Source organism: Cuculus canorus, chromosome 1 (genome assembly GCF_017976375.1).
Source record: "Cuculus canorus isolate bCucCan1 chromosome 1, bCucCan1.pri, whole genome shotgun sequence".
In the NCBI taxonomy this organism is placed as follows: Eukaryota; Metazoa; Chordata; class Aves; order Cuculiformes; family Cuculidae; genus Cuculus; species Cuculus canorus.
This window is the reverse complement of record NC_071401.1, coordinates 126,113,977-126,134,714: the sequence shown is the minus strand read 5'-3', so window position 1 is coordinate 126,134,714 and position 20,738 is coordinate 126,113,977. Positions and strand designations below refer to the sequence as shown.

The window sequence follows — 20,738 nt, the reverse complement described above, 5'->3', positions numbered from 1 at the left end:
AAAGGTCAGTGAAGAAGGAGAGGGAGGAGGTGTTTCAGATGCCTCAGTAGAAAATCCTCTGCAGCCCAACAAGGAATCTATAGTTGAGTGAGGTGTCCTCCTGTGGCCCATGAGGAGTCCCGTTGGAGGTCCACCTGCAGCCCACAGAGAAATTAATGCTGGAGCAGGTGAAGGCACCCAAAGAAGGCTGGAACCCCATGGAAGTCTGTGCTGGAGCAGGTCATGGAGGACTGCAGCCCATGGGAAGGACTCACGCTGAACCTCATGGAGGACTGTCTCCCATAGGAGGGAGCCCAGGCTGGAGCAGGGGAAGAAGGTGAGGAGTCTTCCACCTGAGAAGGAAGGAGTGGCAGAGACAACATGTGAACTGACCTAAATCCCCATTCTCCATCCCAACACACTGACGAGAGGGAGGAGGTAGAGAATTCGGGAGTAGAAATTAAGCCCGGAAAGAAGGGAGGGGTGAGTGAAAGGTGTTCTTTTGGGGATTTGGTTTTATTCCTCAGTATCTTGTTCTAGTTTTACTTGTGATAGATTAGATTGATATTTTTCCCCAGGTCAAGTCTGTTTTGCCCATGACAATAACTGATGAGTGATCTCTCCTTGTCCTTATCTCAAACCACAAGATTTGCCTTTGTTTCTTTGGATTCTCCTCCTCAGCTGGACTCAGAAGGAGGAGGGGTAAGTGAATGGCTTCGTGGTTCTTTGTGGCCCACTGTGGCTGGCAGCTGTGTGGCTTGTGTTTCCAGCTGAGGCTCAAAACCACAACACCGAGAAAAAGCAAAATGAGCTTCCAGGAGAAATGTTTTACAAGGGTCTGTAAAATGAAATAATGAGACTACTCTTCTGGACCCAAAAGAAGGATACTTTGCTTCTCTCTCTCCCCCATCCTGCCTGCAAACCTCTTTTTCTGCAGTGTGAGAAACTCGGAAACCGTTATTCTGGAGAGATGATAGATGATAGGTGTGCAAAAAGGAGTTAATAGCATCTCTTCAGTGACACAGTTTGAGGCATGTAGGGTCTTTTCTTGTACACAGTTTCTAGGATCTTGAACTCACTGCTCTTCATTAATTAGTAGCCATAAAAAGACACATGGTTAAAGGCAGTACAAGTACAGTACTGGGAGGTATCTCTAGACTGTGTTTCTGGAACATGCTTCTCATTCCTGTTACTGGCTGGTGGTTCATAGGTGTTGGCTGAGCATGTTGCTTTTTTTTGCCTGTCTGAGAAAGTAGTGGCAGAGTGGAGAGGAAAAGCTGTTGAATGCTCTAGCCTGTGGAAAACTAAGCATCAAGAAGGGTAAATTTCTGCGTATACCCATAACTGAATACCCACAGAGCAGTCTGAATTCTCCATTAAGGCTTGCTTCTTCTCTTGTGGACCATGGACTTAGAAAAATTGTCTTGGGACACTGAGTGTGCACACATCTTGTACTATCTCACAATAGTTGCTGGTATCTTTATTTATTTTTAATGACTGCCCCTCAGTCTTTTGAACATCTGGTATCTGAGGAGGAAACATGGATGCCCACTGAATTTTGTTATAGTTGCAAATATGGTTTGCTCAGGATTAGGAGACGTGAAAGAGAGCTCCTGGATAATAATTTCTGCTTCCTCCTGTTTACTTTCTGCCTCTGTACTTCTAGCTCTATTTGTCTTCTTTCTTCCCCTCCCCCTCCCTCCTCCTTCCCTCTCCTTCAGGAGTTCCCCTCTTGCTCACACCTGATATTCAATCCTAGCAAAGCTTGTGCCTTTTGCTGAGATCAGACACAGCACTGGGCAATCATGTGGCAGAGGACGGTTGCTATAAATATAGTTAAACCCTGCAATCACTGTCATTGGGCAGGAAGGGGAGAAAGTGAGAGAAGCACAGGCAGGAGAAGGAGGGACAGAGAGAAAGTGAGTGCAGGAACAAGACAAGTCAGAGTGGCTTGAGCAGAGAAAGGAAGGAGGGAGCAGAAGAAAGTGCACAGGCCTTGTTCTTGGTCAGAACACGATGTGGTTCTAGGTAAGGTCCAAACTGGCAGCTTCATTACAACTGAGCATCAGGAAGAGTAAAGGCAATGAGAGTTCTATTCAAAGTCAGCTTGGAGAGGAGGGGGGGACATCACAATATGCCTATGCCTCCTTTGAGAAGTGCACCCATTATTTTGAAGGCAGGACATGAGGCAGGGGGGGGACAGGGGCAACCTGTCTGGGGGACAGGGAATCTCCCTCAGCTACCCACAGGCAGGGCTGGACAACTGGGACATTTGTGGCAGCACAGGTCTCTCTGGGATCACACAGGCTCTTGGGGCTCCAAGAATAGTGCTGGTAGAACACATAAACCTGCCCATTCCCAATCTGACCAGCTCTCCCCTTTGCTTGCGACCCCAAGATCCAGCACTATCACCGTTGTACTCGTATCCAGGAGTGCTATCAGCATTTTGAGTCAGGGTCATTTTCACCTGCCATGGACACAAAATGAGTTACAATGGCCAAGCTGAGATAGGGAAAATCAGCCAGACAATGTATTTGTAACAGCAGGGATAAACTCCAGCTGCCTTTAGCATAGTGGTATTGAATAGAAGAGTGAATAAAACCAAAGGGAACAATGACATGTATGGATGGGTCTCTATCAGCACAGCTGTGTAGAAAAAGTCATGAAGAGCTCTGTTCTGACTTTTCTCTGACCAAAAAGCATACACCCATGCATGTATATTGATAATTTGGGTAACTCTTAGGGGAGCTCTAAGTGAGGGATTTTCTAACCCTTGAACTTGACCTGACTCTTCTGGTTCTGGTTCATACAAGCAGCGATTCAGAAAAATATCTGGGACAGATGTACTCTGGTTATGTCTTCTTATTTCACTGTCCTCTGTATCTCCTCTACCTCTTTTTTTGGTACAGCCTCTTGCAAAAAGGAGGTTTTACAGTAGAGTCTTGGTGTCAGACTGTGCTGACGTAAGAGAGCTTTAGAGCAATGAAGGATCCAGTCAAATGATGAGGCAGAAAGCATGTGAATGTGAGATACATACAAAGTGAATGTTTCTCCTTAGATGAATACAAATCCCCTTACAGGAATACTTACATGAATGACTGGAGGATGAGGGAGGGGATACAATAATCATCTGCTGAAGACTTCTGTAACTTAGTGACAGGAAAAAATCCATATTTGCCACCAAGCAAAACTCTTTCAGAAGATAAACATCCCAATGAGGATTATATGTGCCACATAGCAGAAGATCAGAGAATCTCTTCTCTGGTCATAGGAATTTCTCTTCTGAAACTGTCTAAAACGTCTGACAGATTGTGAATGTTTTCCTACACTGAACTCTTACAAAACTACTCCCTGGCTTATTTGGAAGAAGTAGCCCAAACATGAAGATGTCTGTGTAGAGGTCTGAGTCGAGCAGTTTGTCTAAGGCAAGGCATAGATCTGGATGCAGCAGTTACACTGACAGGATGAGTACGGGGTGGGACGGGATGGATGGGCACATACACTCAGCTGAACCTGAGCTCCAGTCTTGGAATTGCCACCTGGTGCCAAGTCCCAGCCCTGAGCCCAGCCTGGGGCGGGGGAAATTGTAGGGTACAAGCTATTCTCCAGAACGTCTATGCACAAAAACAACCCAGTTCACATGTATCCACCCAATATACTAGTCCCATATGTCTAAAACCACCCTCACTAGAAGGCACAGATGACATAGGGAGGCAATACAACTCACCTCTGTGATCTTACTACCTGGCACTGGAGTGTCTGTGATTTCAGCTCCACAGGCATGCTGGTCAATCCACGTAGGCACACAACCTCACACACAAACAAGCAGACCATCAAATGCATTCCCATGGCTATCTTCAGGTGGTAATGTCCTCAAGCAAGCACACATTTGTGAACAGAGTTTGCAATCTAAAACCCAGACAGCTGTATTTAGATATTTACTGAAAAGCATGCCCTAGAAATACTTCTACAGAAAAAATCACGTGAGTGTGTTCATTTGTATATGAAATCTCTCATGCAGGCATGTTCAGTCAAAAACAGGCTTGCTGTGCATGTGTATATTTTGCTGGTCCTTCATACACACATGGATAAAGTATAAATATGCATGCTAATGTACATCTTGTAAAAACATATACATTTTCGTTATTAGCATGAAAACCAACACGCTGCACATGTTTTCATCCATTTCCGTGCAGAGTAACCACTGGGATTTCTTTCCCAACTGTTATGTGAAAAAATGGCAGAAAGAAGCTTTGGTTCTGTTGTGCCCTTTTCTTTTGCTAGTTGTTACCTCCCAGTTTATGTGTATGTTGGAAGCCATTCACTGGCTCTGTGGTTTGCCTGGAATTACATGGACCCCAGAACAGTGAAATTTTGGTCTTTGCCCTGGGACCTTCAGGTAACTGATGGTCAAAAAACACAGAGTTGTTAATAGATAGTAAATCATAGAGTCATAGAATGACTTGAGTTGGAAGAGACCCACAAGGATCATCGAGTCCAACTCCTGCCCCTCCAGAGGACAACCCCAACATTCACACCATGTGTCTGAGAATGTTGTCCAAACGATTCTTGAGTATTTTCAGGCTTGGCATTGCTACTTCCCCAGGGAGCATTTCCAGTGCTCCACCACTCTCTGGGGGAAGAATCTTTTCCTGACATCCAACCTAAATCTCCCCTGGCATATCTTCCTGCCATTCCTTGGGTCCTATCATTGGTCACTAGAGAAAAAAGATCAGCACCTGGTCCTCCTCCTTCCCTTGTGAGGAAGCAGTAAACTGCAATGAGGTCTCCCTTCAGTCTCCTCTACGCTGAACAGACCAAGTGACTTTAGCCTTTCCTCATAGTTTCCCCTCTAAACCCTTCACCAACTTTGTGGTCCTCCTCTGGATACTCTGCAGTAGCTTTATATCTTTTTTTATGTTGTGGTCCCCAAAACTGCACACAGTACTTGAGGTGGAGCTATACCGGTGTGGAGTAGAGCTGGACAATCACCTCCCTCAACCAGACAGCAATGCCATGCTTGATGCACCCCAGGACACAGTTGGTACTTTTGGCTACCAGGGCAAGATGTTAGCTCATGTTCAACTTGCCATTAACCAGAACCCTGAGGTTTCCACAGGGCTGCTCTCCAGACCCTCACTCCCCAGTCTGTATGCATATCCAGGGTTGCCGTGTCCCAGGTGTAAAATCTGGCACTTGCCTTGTTAAACTTCATGCAGCTGGCAATTGCCCAGTGACTGGTGACTGCCCAGCTCTCCAATTTGCCCAGATCCCTCTGCAGGGCCTCTCTGCCCTCAAGACTGTCAACAGCTCCCCCCAGTTTCATTAAACTTAGTTAGTAAAGCTTCAAGTCCTGCATCCAGATCATTTATGAAGATGTTAAAGAGTACTGGCCTCAAGATAGATCTCTGTGGAATCCCACTAGTGGCTGGTCACCAACCTGACGTAACCCCATTTACCATGACTCTTTGAGCCTGACACATCAACCAGTTGCTCATCCGTTGCATTATATGCTTATTCAGCTGTATGCTGGACATCTTGGTTAGGAGGCTACTGTGAGAGACAGTATCAAAAGCCGTACTGAAATCTGGAAAGATTACATCAACTCGTTTCCTTGGTCAGCTAGGTGGGTAACCTTGTCATAGCAAGAGATGAAGTTTCTCAGGTAGGACCTTCCCCTTATAAATCCGTGCTGGCTGAGTTCAATGACTGTATTGTCTTTTAGGTGTTTATCACTAGCTCTCACAATAATCTTCCCCATAACCTTACCAAGGGCCAAAGTGAGACTGACAGCCCTGTGGTTACTGGAGTCATCCCTGCTGCTCTTCTTGAAGACTGGGACAACATTTGCCAGCTTCCAGTCAATTCGTACCTCTCCAGATTCCCAAGAGCATTGACAAATCATTGAGAGAGGTCCCACTATGACGTCAGCCAGCTCTTTAGGTACCCTTGGATGATAAGATAATAATAATAGTAGGATAATACTGGTAATATACACATATTTTTGGACAATTAAGGTAACAGACAGTAGATATATGATCGATTATGTAATATACATTGATAAAAATATACATTCTCTTAGACTGTAGGATTTTGTGTTGTTTTCTTGCTACATGAGAAGACAGCTACAGCTGGTGAAGTAATTAGAAGCTGTGCTATTTTGACAATAGAACGAGTGTTCATGGCAGAGAGCTCACTCAGCAATACACAGAAAGGTATAGTGAGAGGAATGTGTAGTAAGTAATTAGGCAATGCAGCAACACAGAATAACAGACATACAGAAGGAGGGGTCTCTGGAGGTCTCTAGCCCAAGCCCCTGCTCAGAGCAGACCTGACTCCAATCCTAGATCAGATTGTTCAGGGCATGTTCTGAATATTTCCAAGACTGAAGATTCCCCAGCCACTCTGGGCACCCATTTCTGTGTTGAACCACCCCCAAGGAGTGGATGGGAATGTTTTCCTTTTCCATGGACTTTGCTTTCTTGCAAGATACACTGTTTTCCTTTTGCCTCTTACTGCGCCCCTCTGAGAAGTCTCATTCTGTCCAGCCTCCCTCTCCCTTCAGGTGGTGGGACTGCTGTTGCCTTCTGTTGTTAGAGGTCTTTTCCAGCCTAAATTCTGTGATTCCTCAGGAAGAACTATTATTTTGTTGCTGTCTCCCACATGTGCCTCATTGGCTCTATGTCTAAGCAGCTGAGCCTAGACTTATTACCGCCATTTAAATTTACTTACAAAGTGAGTTCGGGGAGGTTCCACCTTTGAGACCAAATACAGCTACTGTTTTATGATCCATCAGGAAAAAAAATCTCAAAAGATCTAAGGAAGATCATTTCAGGAATAGCTGGATGGCTACAAGGCAGGAGTGAAAGGTATGATCAATAGAGCTGATCACTGACCAGGAGTAGGTTAAAGCCAGTATGCACTGATAGTGCTAAAGGAAGGGATTTCAGGTCTCGAATATGCTGTGAAGAACATATTGTTCAGTCTGAACAGCATGGGAAATAGCTTAGGCTTTGCATGGCAAGAGAAGGGTATTTTTATGCAGATGCTGAGTTCTCAGAGAGTATCTCCCAGAAAAGTCTTGAGATTGTGGTGGTCTTTTCCCCCTGAGACAACTTTTCCTCCATTACTCAAACAATGAAACATCCTCATCGTTTTCGGAAAGATAAACCCTGCTGTCTTACAGTTAAACATTAATAAATGCTTCCTTCCTGAAAATGAATTTTGCCCTGGTTGTGCTTTCTCCCTGGATGTTTTACCGAGGGTCCCTCCACTTCAGCAATATTTATACCTTTAGCTGTTTTTGCATCATTATGTTCTCACTCAGCACTTAGCCAAGCTAGGCATGATAGTACCTTTTCTGGCTCAACCCGTTAGGTGGTAATTGGTATCTTTTAAAATTCTCTCCACTTTTTCTGTCGCTTTTGTGATAGAGACAAGGGAGGAAACATCAGAAGGAGAAACAGTCTAAATCCTATTGTGTTGTATTTTTAGTTTTATATGTCTTCTAATGGAGTGGATATTTCTTGCCTAACCTAATTTTTCTTTAAGGTCATCCTCCGATTTCTGGATTCTCTCTCTGTCCCACAATCTCCTACCATTTTAAATAGCACCAAAGTCCTGCAGAAGCAAAGCATGTGTATGAAGCACTCTTCAAGTGAGTTGAGATAACTTCTTCTCCAGGACAGAACCTTCATTTTTGAATCCAGAGACCAATTCCTTTTTACCCCATGTCCTGAATGCACCATTTTCCAGCCAGCTAGAAGCAGTGAACTAGGATATTGTATGAGGATTTTCCCATTCATAGTATTACACTGTCATAAGTTTCGTCTGTGCCGATGGAACATTTGTATTTGAACATCGTGCTTGGCACAAGTTTGAGTTCATAGTTTTGATTAAGCTATATTTGATATAAACCCATCCCTCATGAACATGTGAAAATTAGCTGAGGTGATCTGAAGATGCATTTGTCTAAAATCTGCTAGTACTTGGCATTTCTGGCTGAAATAAACATAGCTGGACATAGAAGGAGCAGTCTGCTTTTTAGGACTGGATTCTGTATGTGACAGCTTACCTTTTATATGAAGTTCTTCAAACTGATATTTCACTGTCCTGTCTGTATTATGGGGTTCAAAGCATGGCCATTCCTCACCGCAAAGAGTCTGCTTTGCTTAATTGCCCGGAGTGTGTTGGTAATAATGTGTTTAATAATTACATTAAATTTCTCAGCTTCCAATACAGCGATGAATTGACGAATACTCTCAGATGTTCAGATAGGGTCAATTTGTTTAAGAGACAACAGGTTAGCCACCTTAAGAACAGCATGATTTAAAAAGCCTAAATTTATGTTCTGTCAAAAAAAAAAGAGTAGCATTTTTGAAGGGAGCTATTGCACATGGTTCAAGTGTCTCTTCCACTTAGAATCTTCAATCTTATTTTTTATGTGGAAATATTAATTTGTAGAGCACTGAAACAGGTTCTTGGCGAAGCTGAGAAATTTCTACCCTTGGAGGTGTTTAGGAGTTGCCTGGACAAGGCAGCCTGATCTGGCTTTGGAGTTTGTAGGCTGTGAGCGGAGGCTTGGAATAGAAACTAGAAACCTCCAAAGGTACCTTCCAGTGTAAATCTTCCTGTGAGTCTCTGAGTCTATTTGATTTCAGGGGAACAGAAGCAACATCTGTGTCTCTTTAAAAGGAGGAGACACAAAGCTGTCAAACAGAAGTCTCCTAAGCCCATGGTAGTGCTTTATATCTTTTATATGTCCTGTCATTCTCCAGCTGAAGTGTCTGATTTTGCTGATCAAAGTATTGCTCGCTCTTTTACTGCCATTCAAAAAATCTTAGAGAAGCAGATGTTGTGCTGGGGAGGAAATATAGGACCTTCTAGCAGATGGGAAGTACCAAGATCACAGGTCATGCATCAGGTGGTAACCTGCCCTCAAGTAAAGCTAAAACTGGTTCAGTGAAGAACACACGAGGAGGAGAGGATTATTCTCTGTTTCTCAAATGCATACCTTCCCCACCTACACTCCATAAGAGTGAGGTGGCTATCTGACCTTCAGGGAACCTGATAAACACAGGGGCACAGCCAGCAATCCTTCAAGCTCCCTTGAGATCTCACTGTTGACAAGAAGGTACAACTGTCATGTTTACTGCAGATCCATATATGAAATGTAATCAGTAAGCACATGTGAATTGCATATAACCAATTACATTTCAAGTTCAGTGTCTGAAGACAATGATTAGGTAATTGGGGAAATTCAGAGAAATTGCAGACATGTCAATCTTAGGACTTAGTATGAAATTTGGGTAATTAACAGGAGGAGGTTTGCAGTACCCTGTGATATTTCTGAGCAGATGCTGCTTCTATTCCTCTGCAGGCACCGCCAGTGGCTCTGTGCCCTGTTAAGCATTCCTTGCCAGCAGGAGGAACAGATGCAGGACATTCCTGCAGCCTCTTTGATAGTGTAATACATCTCAAAGCCTTCAGAGATATTTTACAGTGCTGTTGAAATCTATGAGACAGCTCTGAGGGTGGCAACCTCATGTGAACTGTTTGACCTTCTTTTGTACCTCCAGAAAAATTGTTCAATCTCTTCAGAACACAGCCAGCTCTTTCTCAGGATGTTGAGAAAGCAATTAATATTCTGTGATCATATTTTGTACCACCAAAGAGGAGGTGAAAAGATTTTTGAGAAAATGGGAGCAAGGCAACAGCAAGGGGGGGCGGGGGGAAAAGATCTGTATCAGTCTGAGAGTTTCTGTGTTTCTGTCTCCTTGCTTGGTACATTTGGGTCTGCACCTCAGAGGGTTAGTATTTATCTTTAATACTGTTTGGGAAGGAGCATTTGCCTTACCTTTGCATTTTGATTTCTCTTGCCTTCTGCTCCTCTAGCTTTATGGCCAATACACAGACCAGATAACCAGATTTCCAGAGAAGGAAGCAGCAAAACTGCTGAATAAGAAGCAGGTCCAAAACAACTATGAACGACCCCTGAAACGTGACAGTCAAGTAGAGATCAAAGAAGAGCACTATTCCAAATGTCAAGGTAGGGTCAATTCATCTTTCATTAACCTTATGAACAGATATTGAGAGGGCCAGACAGAGAGATGGAATTTAAGCAAGGCAAAAAGATAAGAAAATTGTAGCTGGGGAGAAGCAGGGAAGGAAGGAAAAGGAATGACAGTGGATCGAAAAGACTTTTTCATGGGAGCTAGGAAGGGCCAAGATCAGTTTGGGAAAAAAAATACAAGAATCCCAAGTCAATCATTTTTGCCAAAATGAGTCTCTGTAACATGGGGAAAAGGACTGTCTTGTGTCAGATTTTTGTGGCTAGTGCACAAAATGTGAAATTCCACCCTGTTTCCCACACCACTTTAAAAAAAAAACAAAAACAACTGTGTAAGATTTTGCAGGACTGTATGAGAGAGGGATGAGTACCAGTCTTTCAACATGAAGATTATGATGCTTATAAATAAATCCTTAAAGTGGTCAGTTCTAAGTATAGGAGAGTAGAGACTGACACAGGCTTCATCTATGTTCCCTCAGTTTCTCTGATTCGCTCTTCCCTCCACAGACTGTGCTAGGCGCATCCAGAAATACGTTACCAGGAAGCTTGGAGAGGACTGGATTTTCTTGGTTCTGTTGGGTCTGGTCATGGCGTTGGTGAGCTGGGGAATGGATTATGCCAGTGCGAAGAGCTTACAGGGTGGGTGCCATTCAGGTGTTGCAAAGGCACACCGTAAATTAGGTGAATGTTTTACAAAACCCAGTGACCAGTATTTCGCCTCCTTTAAAACCAGCGCCGCATTCTCAGTCTTCACTGCCTGGGAAGTTTGAAGGATTTGCAACATAGTAGAGGAAGGATTAATAGTGGTTCCCATCCTCCACAGGTATACAGAGCACATTGGCGGATTGGGAGGGGAAGGGGCAGTTAGATGCCCTCCTGACACTGTTTCTGCTTTTTGCTTCATCATTGTTCTTTCCAATTATTATTTATGCAGCGCCCTGCAGTTTCATGCTATCCGGCTGCACTGTGCTCCCTCCTTAGGCCCTTTTCACAAAGATCTCCTAATCACTGTCTTATGTCACTTCCCCACATTTTTCCTGTGGTCTCCTTTCCCCTTTGCCAATTACAACAATTACAATATCTTTCAGTCCCTCTTCCCCCATCTCAGTGCACACACACACACAACATTGCCCACACCCTGCTAACTGCGCTGTTCCTTTGTCCTTACCCTCAATGTCCCAGTCCTGACCTACACACACACATCAGCCCTTTCCTCTCAGCACTCTGGGCTGCTGACGTCCAGCTGACGCAGCAGTTCCTCAAAGCTCCTAGTATTTGTTCAGCCCAGTGTTCTTCCCTATAGAGCAGAAAGCCTCTGTCCTTTACAGTCCCCGCAGTTGTGTCCTTTGGGTTTTTTTTCTTTCCCTCAGCTAATTCTGAGCCTCCTCTTGTGAGGGTAGCCAGCTCAGGCGAAGAAGATGAACTGCACAGACACTACAGTTCAGTTTAGATCCTCAGCAGTTCATGCTGTTGCACCAGGCTGAGCAGTGGTACGACTGCTATTTTAACAGTTGGCACATCTTCCCCTCATGCTGGTGCCCTAAAAGGTGAATCATAATTGGAGCTTTTAAGATAGTTTTCATGAATGAGTGACTTTTTATGTGATGGAGATGGAGGTGAGGGCACTAGTAGACCACTTTACTGTGCTTCAGGACCCACGTAAGGCCCTCGGGATGCCAAATAAAAAGACCCTATACAGGGATTCATTGTCACAACTGCATGTAACACACCTCTTCTAATGCCTTATTTGATCACAGGTATTTATAGTGTCTAAGAATAAAGAGCCACTTCTACCCATTCCTGAAGAATGCCTGTTTGATTTGGGAACTCATATTCAAAATGTAACAAGGCTTGTCTTAGAAAATGAGGACTTCAAGATAGGATTTCTCAGGGACATTTAGTATGGGCAGGTTTAACAAGTGTGTGATTCTCTGATGTATGCCAACCTGTTTGGAGCAGCTGTGGTTACTGACAACTTCTTTGTTTGTCTGTCTACAGCCTACAAGTGGATGTACAGAGAGCTGCACCCGAATGTTCCGATGCAGTATCTGGTGTGGGTCGCATTCCCACTTGCTCTTATTCTGTTTGCGGCTACCTTCTGCCACCTCGTCTCTCCACAAGCTGTTGGTGAGGGCAGAAGGCATGGCAAGATCAGTTTCTGTCTGTCTTGTTTTTCTTGTTCCATTTGCCTGCAGATTTTGTTCAGCTTGTGATTTGACTTTATTTTCAGGGTCTGGAATCCCAGAACTCAAGACCATTATGAGGGGAGTGGTCCTCAAGGAATATCTCACTCTCAAAGCATTTGTGGCCAAAGTTGTGGCCCTCACAGCTGGGCTTGGAAGTGGCATGCCTGTGGGGAAAGAGGTAAATATTGCTGGTTTTATGTGCAGAAGTGGACAGGGTCTGGGAGGTGGGAGGAATTGTTTGTGGAAGAAGAATCAATAAATATTTTCTTCCTTTGCCACCATTCCTCTTTTCAAAGCCCTACTCTCTCTGGTAACACTTGGCCATTTTTCTTCCACTTCAAAAGGCTTGATATAGAAAATACCAAAGAAATCAAGTCATGTAGTCTTTGAGAGGGGAAAAATGAAAGAAGATTGGAGGATTGGCTGAGATGGCCAAAGAGAAATTATGATATCTGCAATGGCTACGTGGTTGTCAGTAACCAGAGGGTAATCCTCTCTGATTTCCTTCTCCTCTTCTCTTGAAGGGTCCCTTTGTGCATATTGCCAGTATCTGTGCTGTAGTACTCAGCAAGTTCATGTCAATCTTCTGTGGTGTGTATGAGGTAAGGCACATGTCTCTATATATAGCTCTTCTATAGGCTGAACGCCTAAGACACATAGAATAGTATTGATAGGTAGCAAAACACGAAGGAAACTATGGACTGAAAAATACAAGCCAAAGAAAATGGTAGTGAAAGGTCAGATATGCAGTCAAATAACTGTGCAGGACCACCAAAGTTACCTACCAAGGACACAGAGCTTGGTTAGGAATATGCATTTGACAAGTTTTCAATCTCAAGATACTGATACCTTTGCACTGTGATCATCGTCTGTATAAAAAAGTAGCTGCAGACAAAGATCAATTTGTCTTTAGACCAAATTTATACAGCATTGCTAATTATAGGCACTGACACTGTCTCTAGGCTTTTGCTGTTGCAGAACAGCCTCTGCAGGCTGATCACAGTATTGACTAGTTGTATAAAAAAAAATCTATTAACTGCATATATATAGCTAAATATAGGAATGGCTTTACATACAGGTTCTTAGCAGAAAGTGGCTGTGTAATACAACAACGGGAAGTGCTGTTCTACTTGAGTAGATCCTGTCTGTGCATAAGGACCAAAGGTCACTGCTGAAGACCAGCTGACAGTACTAAGGACTGCACTAAAGTGTGTAGAGCCTGCTATTTGTAATAGCAATGGCTGAATCTGCTGCTGGCTGTTGCTTTGTTTCATTGTTCTGGATCCTAACCCCCTGGCTTGGCTCCCTCTAACCCTAGCATGCCCTTCTCTGGCTGCACTCTCTGTTACAGAATGTGCATAGGCAGTTCGACCTCCTGGTGGCGGCTTGCGCAGTTGGAGTTGGATGTTGCTTCAGGGCTCCTCTTGGAGGCAAGTGTCTTCCTATATGTGACATTTAATGTACAACTCATTTAGCCTCTTGCTGTGAGATTTCCTGCTCTCAGGAAAGGTTCTCCACAGATACATCTCCATTCCAGCATCACAGGATCTTTCTTTTCACATGTAAGTGGTGGCAGTGAAAGAAAGAGAAGGTTGTAGGAAAAGTGATACCTATTAATTTGCTGATTTCTAATGATGAAGCTTGTTCAGTTCCTGCTTGCCATGGATATTGTTTAATGAAAAGCTGTCCAGAAAATCAATAAGGATTGAGTAGAGAACAGAAGTTTGAAAAAAACCCACAACTTTCATGTAATGAGTAGCAACATTTAAGGGCAGGAGATGTTGGCAAGTATGACAGGAAGTGATAGTGTGAACAGGAAACTACTGTACAAATACTTTAGCAGTGGACTGGAGAACAGAAATATCAGTGTGTAAAGTTTTGGGCTCCCCATATGAGAGATACAAAGGGCCAGTAAGATGGCTGGGAGTCATGGTATAGCAGGAAAAGCTAAGGAAACAGGGTTTGCCCAGCCTAAAGAGAAAAGTCTAAAGGAGGATGGTCTAACTGATGTCATCAATCACTTAAAGGGGGAATTTAATGAAGATGGATCCAGGCTCTTTTCAGAGAAGCACAGTGCAAGAGGCAATGGGCACAACTTGCAACAAGTGAAATTCTGGGTGTGTAAAGGAAAATATGTTGCCCTTCTCCAAGGGTGGTTCAGAACAGATGTGTAGAGGGTCCAAGGAATCACCACTCTTGGAGATGTTCAGGACTGCCCTGGAGAAGAACCTGTCCTAGCCTTGGAGTTAGCAGAACTCTAAGCAGGGAGGTGGAAGAGACACCTCCAGTGGTCCCTTCCCACTTTTCTATCATCCGGCTGTGAGGAGAAATGCGGAAATTCTTCTCTGTCACATCATATTTGTGCTAATCTTCTGATTTATGAAATTTCCTTAAGCAGCACATGTGCCAGATGCATATGGTAAATTCTTCATAAAACAGAGGACAGTGAAAGGACAAGAGACGACAGGCACAACTTGCAACAAGGGAAATTCTATCTATGCATTAAAAAACATTTCTACCCTTGCCCCAAAGATGTTTGAACATTGCACAGGTGTCAAGAGCAGCTGAGGAATCTCCACCATTGGAGATGTTCAGAGCTCACCTGAGCACCTTGATCTAACTTTGATGTTAGCCCAGCTTTGAGCAGAGAGTTGGAGAAGCAGCAGAGGTATCTTTCAGACTAAAATTTGCAGTGAGTTTGTGATAACATTGTAGTATGGGAACAAACTGAAAGTCATCATAGCGTTTGTAGCTTAGTTGTATTCCTTTTATGGATTCACACTGAATTGCTGAATGTGATTTCCATTACTTGGGAGTCATGTAATCTTTGGCTGACCTTATCCCAGAATATAACTTGCAAATTCACATTACATTCTTCATGGTGTATAAATTTTTCAGGGTGTTGCTGGTGAACACCACCCCATGCATTAATAAGGAGCCCTCAAAAAGGACTTGAAAAGCCAATTTAGCTCTTGTCAAGCAAAAGACACCTAGCCTACTTTTTCTGAGTGTACTCTGATACTCTTTGTTTATCTATTTGTTTCGGTTTATTTGACCACTCCTGTGCTGCTACACAGCACCAGCATTCTGACACAGTGAAGGATCCTGGAAGGTGTCATATGCTACAGGCTGTTCTCAGTGGTTGCTGTAGGTGTCTCTGTGTCATACTGTTCTTCGACACTGTCCCATCGGGCTTTGCACCCTCAAACAAGTCTAATTATCTCTCTCCATACTGCACTCATGTTGCATGTGCCCTCAGTTTCAAGCTGTTAATCACCATGCTGGTGGGCTATAGTAAAACCCTTCCACTATTCCAGATGCTTTGAACTGAAGCTCATCCCTGTTCTGGACGTGTTTATGCCTTCAGGCCACAGAGGAACTAGTAGGGCCTAGAAGTTACCTAGAAACAGCTGTGGATAAGGACACATTGTTCTGGGTCAAGAAAAAGTACATGGCCCTTTTCTGTTAGATTGTGCAGAGGTAGTCTTGAGACACCTCTTGGTCGAGGCTCAACCAAACACCTGCTGAGGTAAACAGGAATTCATGGCTGCCTTCTGGCCTTAGAATTCAGCCTGGCCATGCAGGTTCCAACCATAACACACTACCACAGTTTATCAAAACTCTTATGGGAGATCTAACAGGATATTTTGGGAACACATGGTAGTAGAAAGTACCAAATACACAGGCTTTCAGCACTGGTCTGTTATACATCACCTAGGATTTAGGTTGTGTTTTATTTTATTGTGACTATCTGCTCACCTTTCACCATTCTCAGGCAATTCAGGGCCAAATCTTGGAGAAAGAATGGAAGTACATTTTCACCCTTTCAATACCTCCATATCTTCCAAAACTCTCTCAGGAGAGATTCTACCTTTTATAACTCCCAGTTCCCTTTATTATCATGATTGTTTTCACCTGGGCAGTACAATGCTTTACTAGGTGATCTGTTACCCACTCACCTACCTGGGGTGAGAGAACCTTCAGTATGTGTCTGCACTCAGTTCTGGAAATGCACGTGCCTTGTGCGCATAGATTAACACGGTGGCTTTTTTGAGGCATTTTTTGACACAAGTGTATCCTGAGATGCCCTGCCAAAGTTAAAAAGAGATGGAGTAAAGTAAAACATACTTATGTGCCCTCTATCCTCTGGAGAATTTTCCATGAGACATTTCTATGGCAGTGACAGAAATGTACATGTGTCAATGAACGTTGAGATGCTGCCCTCTTCACATGTCTTTAAGATGTAATTCCAGGTGTATACCTGTCTTGTGCCAGGTCTTATCTTTTGAATATTTTGAAGCCATCCAGAAAAGAGAAGTAAAATAAATATAGCTATAACTCTGAGACTGGTGATAGAGGTGGGTGAGAGCATGCAGCCGTACCTGCCAGTTCTGTTACTCACTCTCTGCTTTCTTTCCTTCTTTCTGCTGTTTTTCTGTCTCTCTTTGTCTCTTTCACCAGTAGCAGCCATATTATTACACAGATGTCCTGACTGTGGGTTGCGCTGTGGGGGTCGGCTGCTGCTTTGGGACACCACTTGGAGGCAAGTGGCTGTTCTGTTTCCTTTTTCTAAGGTACCTAAATCCTCTCTTGCCTGGTGCTCTTCTCCTCTCCCCATTTCCTGCACCATATTTTTGATCTATCATCTACTTTGAATAAAGAAGCTTACCCTTAGCATTGCCAGCATCCCCAGCATTTCTGATGCAGTCTTTTTTTTTTTTTCCCCCCACATGTTTACAGCCTTCTGAGGCAAGACAGAAAAGCTCTCTAGAACAGTGGTCTCCAAATTCTGGGATGTGTACACCAGAGGGTGCACAAGATGATCCACTGGGGTGTGGGAAAAAATATTGGGATTTGTATTTTTTAAAAAAAGTAAAGTTAAAAAAAATAAATAAATTAAGCTTCACTAATATTCAGTATATGTATTGGCAGTATGGCCACTTGTCATGCACAGTACATGAGGTCTCCTGGATGTGGAGTTTTTCACAACACAGAGTTTTGACAGTGATGGCCTCACTCATTTGCTCGCTTTCAGCATATTGCAATGTATTGCAATGAGTGTGTGCCCAGTTAAGTGGATTTATGGATTATGTTATCTGGTGTTAACTAAGCTAATCCTCACAAGATGGACAAGCAGCTTAAAAATATTCCTACAAAGAGACCGTGGATTGAAGATGATACTAATAATGCAAGCACAGACGAATGACAAGAAAATGGCAAAGCTGACACTTCTCCTACTCCTAGTACATGTTCTTGATTAGCCATATTATGAGGTACAAACAATCACCAACTAATCAGATCTGACAAGAAATTAGCCAGAAAATCAAAATTATCAGAGGCTATTTTAAATATGTATTTACATCCGCTATTGTTAATCCTGAACCTCAACCTAAGTGTATATTGATGTGGTTAATTTCATAAAAAGAAGACCACTAAGCAGCAGAATCTTTACAATGCTTCACATTGAGATAGCGAGTGACCATGAACATTCTTTGTACCCTACAGACATTTGCTGGTTATCTTGTAGCAATGGAGTTTTCAGAGAGTTGTTGTTGGTTTAAAGATCGGTTACACATTTTTCTTCCACAAAAGGACAAGTGTTCTGAATGTGCTGCTTTTCTGTAATGACATGTCTCTGTCGGTAGCAGGCTACCTAGCAGTTATTTCTGAAAAAATAAACATGATGTGTCCCTTCAAGTTTTTTGGTTTAACAAGACCAAATGCCGGGTCCTGCACTTGGGGCACAACAACCCTATGCAGCGCTACAGACTGGGGGAAGAATGGCTGGAGAGCTGCACAGAAGAGAAGGACCTGGGGGTGCTGGTTGACAGCCGACTGAACATGAGCCAGCAGTGTGCCCAGGTGGCCAAGAAGGCCAATGGCATCTTGGCTTGTATCAGAAATGGGGTCACCAGCAGGTCCAGGGAGGTTATTCTCCCTCTGTACTCGGCACTGGTGAGACCGCACCTCGAATACTGTGTTCAGTTCTGGATCCCTCACCACAAGAAGGATGTTGAGGCTTCGGAGCGTGTCCAGAGAAGAGCAACGAAGCTGGTGAAGGGGCTGGAGAACAAGTCTTACGAGGAGCGGCTGAGAGAGCTGGGGTTGTTTAGCCTGGAGAAGAGGAGGCTGAGGGGAGACCTTATTACTCTCTACAACCTAAAAGGAGGTTGTGGAGAGGAGGGAGCTGGCCTCTTCTCCCAAGTGACAGGGGACAGGACAAGAGGGAATGGCCTGAAGCTCCACCAGGGGAGGTTCAGGCTGGATATCAGAAAAAAATTCTTCATAGAAAGAGCCATTGGGTACTGGAACAGGCTGCCCAGGGAGGTGGTCGAGTCGCCTTCCCTGGAGGTGTTTAACGAACGGGCGGATGAAGTGCTTAGGGACATGGTTTAGGGAGTGTTAGGAATGTTTGGACTCGATGATCCAATGGGTCCTTTCCAACCTTGTGATTCTGTGATTCAAGGTGAAGCTGGTGTTCTAACAGGAGGTGAGAAAGTAACTGCTTTTCTAAAGAAACTTGTGGAGGTTTTGTGAATTTGTTGCCAAATACACATACTCTTAAAAACTCAGAAACAGAAAATTCTAACCTGTTTAAAAATCTTCCAGATGAAGAGTTTCAATGGGGTTTGAACCCATTCGTTAAAGATACAACATTTCAACTTTCTGATTAGTTTGCAAGAACAACTGATTGACATCAGGGAAGATGGAAATTTGCTATCCAAATTTCAACAAAAACCTTTGCAGAAGTGATGGATGGGATTGAAGAATGAGTATCACAATTTAGTCATCATAGCCAAAGATGCATTTCTTGCATTTGGATTTATGTATATTTGTCAGAGATTTTTTTCAGCCATTAATACCAAGTGTTAAAATAAACTGAACATAGAACCAGATCTTTGAATCACTGTATCACAAAGTGTTAAACTAATATTTTCAAAAAGTAATATCAATATTTTTAGTAAGAACAAAAAATTTTGTTCCATTAATAAAGAAAACAAATTCATTTAAAAAATTTTGTTTATTTCATCCTTACCTCATCCTCTTTAACTTCTGTTTTCATGTATGTTTTATATTGCACGTCATATCTTAGTACAGTAGAACGTGTACATAATTTTTTAATAAATACACATGTAGTGGGGGTATGTGCTCAAAAATGTTTTACTGGTAGAGGTGCATGATCAAAGAATTGTGGAGACCACTGCTCTAGAAGACTATTTAGAAGCCTCTCTCATGCTTCCAACATTACACTTCTGATTTTAACTTTGTTCCCTTTGTAACTCTTCCTAGGGGTCCTCTTCAGCATTGAGGTCACTTCCACCTACTTTGCTGTGCGCAATTATTGGAGAGGTTTCTTTGCAGCTACCTTTAGTGCCTTCATTTTCCGAGTCCTTGCTGTTTGGAACAAGGATGCAGGTAAGCTAAGAGCCATTCCTACTCTCTTTGCACAAAAGTTGCTCTATTATTTTACTATTTTCCATTTTTCTCAAAACCACAACCTTGTCTGGTGCTTGAAACTGCTGCCATGACATGTGACTTTCTACAGTACTGAAGGAAAGAGAAAGAGAAGTATCTTATGTCATCAGTCATATAACCCAACTTATTACTAGGTGTGCTGGGGAGATGACTGAAAAATGACTGAGTATGAGTCCTTGGCAAGCAAGAGGGCCCCTGAGGTGGGATTTTTACCTCTACTCAGCATAATGTCAAAGCTGCAAACACAGAGATGGGAAACTGTCATAGAAGATGTAATACATACTACAGTGGATGCAGCTGTGATCTGCTGGAAATGCCATGGTCATGTCTTGACTGGAAACATAAAAACCAAATAGTCTAGAAAACTGAGAAAATAGAATGATTAGGAGATTACAGGTTTGGTTGGACTGAAGGTCCTGAAAAAATAAATGGCTCAAGTAACCAAAAAGCATGAGTGAACATTTGTGCAGACAGACGTCGCACAGGACAAGCTTGTTCCGGAGAGCATTTCAGAATGCTATGGGAATGGAGTTCCAGCTGATGCAGAAGGCTGCCATTTCTTTGTAAACGTCTAGCTTATAAAGTCTTTATCTTTTATTCTGACAGTTTATTCTTACTACTTTATTGATCTGAGCTCCATATGGGCAATTCTCTTACTTAAAACTGCTGTGACTTATGTCTCTCTTAACTTCACAGGGCTGGATTTTTTTTTGTTGTTGTAAAACATTATTTGGCTTGAATATTCTCCTGGATTTAGAAAGTGACTACACTTTCAATTTCAATGTAGGAAGTGACTACATCTTTCTTTGTGAAACACTGTCTCTTATTGTGGGTTATTCAACCATCATATTTGTCACAATAAACATGTCCTTCTGTTCCTTCCCAAGAAAAATATAAGAAATTCAAAGACAGATGACAGGAGATAATCTCCTGTTCTTCACTTTATCTACTCTAGCTCCCTTGCTGATCTCCCAAATCATCAGAAATTAGCTTTATCCTGAAACATCCTAATTGCTGTCCCTTCTTCA

The 20,738-nt window shown here is 43.0% G+C and overlaps 1 protein-coding gene across 3 annotated transcripts in view; it reads left to right on the top strand.

The window, feature by feature from the left end:
• CLCN1 (chloride voltage-gated channel 1) overlaps positions 1 to 20,738 on the top strand; it is a 75,026-nt gene that overhangs the window by 23,744 nt on the left and 30,544 nt on the right. For all 3 annotated transcript variants that reach the window (XR_008450474.1, XM_054070366.1, XM_054070373.1), the window contains exons 2-8: positions 9,874 to 10,027; positions 10,556 to 10,687; positions 12,047 to 12,175; positions 12,279 to 12,412; positions 12,759 to 12,836; positions 16,699 to 16,777; positions 19,525 to 19,650. Coding sequence is in view for 2 of the 3 variants with exons in the window: in XM_054070366.1 (XP_053926341.1) it covers positions 9,874 to 10,027; positions 10,556 to 10,687; positions 12,047 to 12,175; positions 12,279 to 12,412; positions 12,759 to 12,836; positions 16,699 to 16,777; positions 19,525 to 19,650 (832 nt within the window). In the remaining variant the exon portion in view is untranslated. The remainder of the gene's footprint in view (positions 1 to 9,873; positions 10,028 to 10,555; positions 10,688 to 12,046; positions 12,176 to 12,278; positions 12,413 to 12,758; positions 12,837 to 16,698; positions 16,778 to 19,524; positions 19,651 to 20,738) is intronic.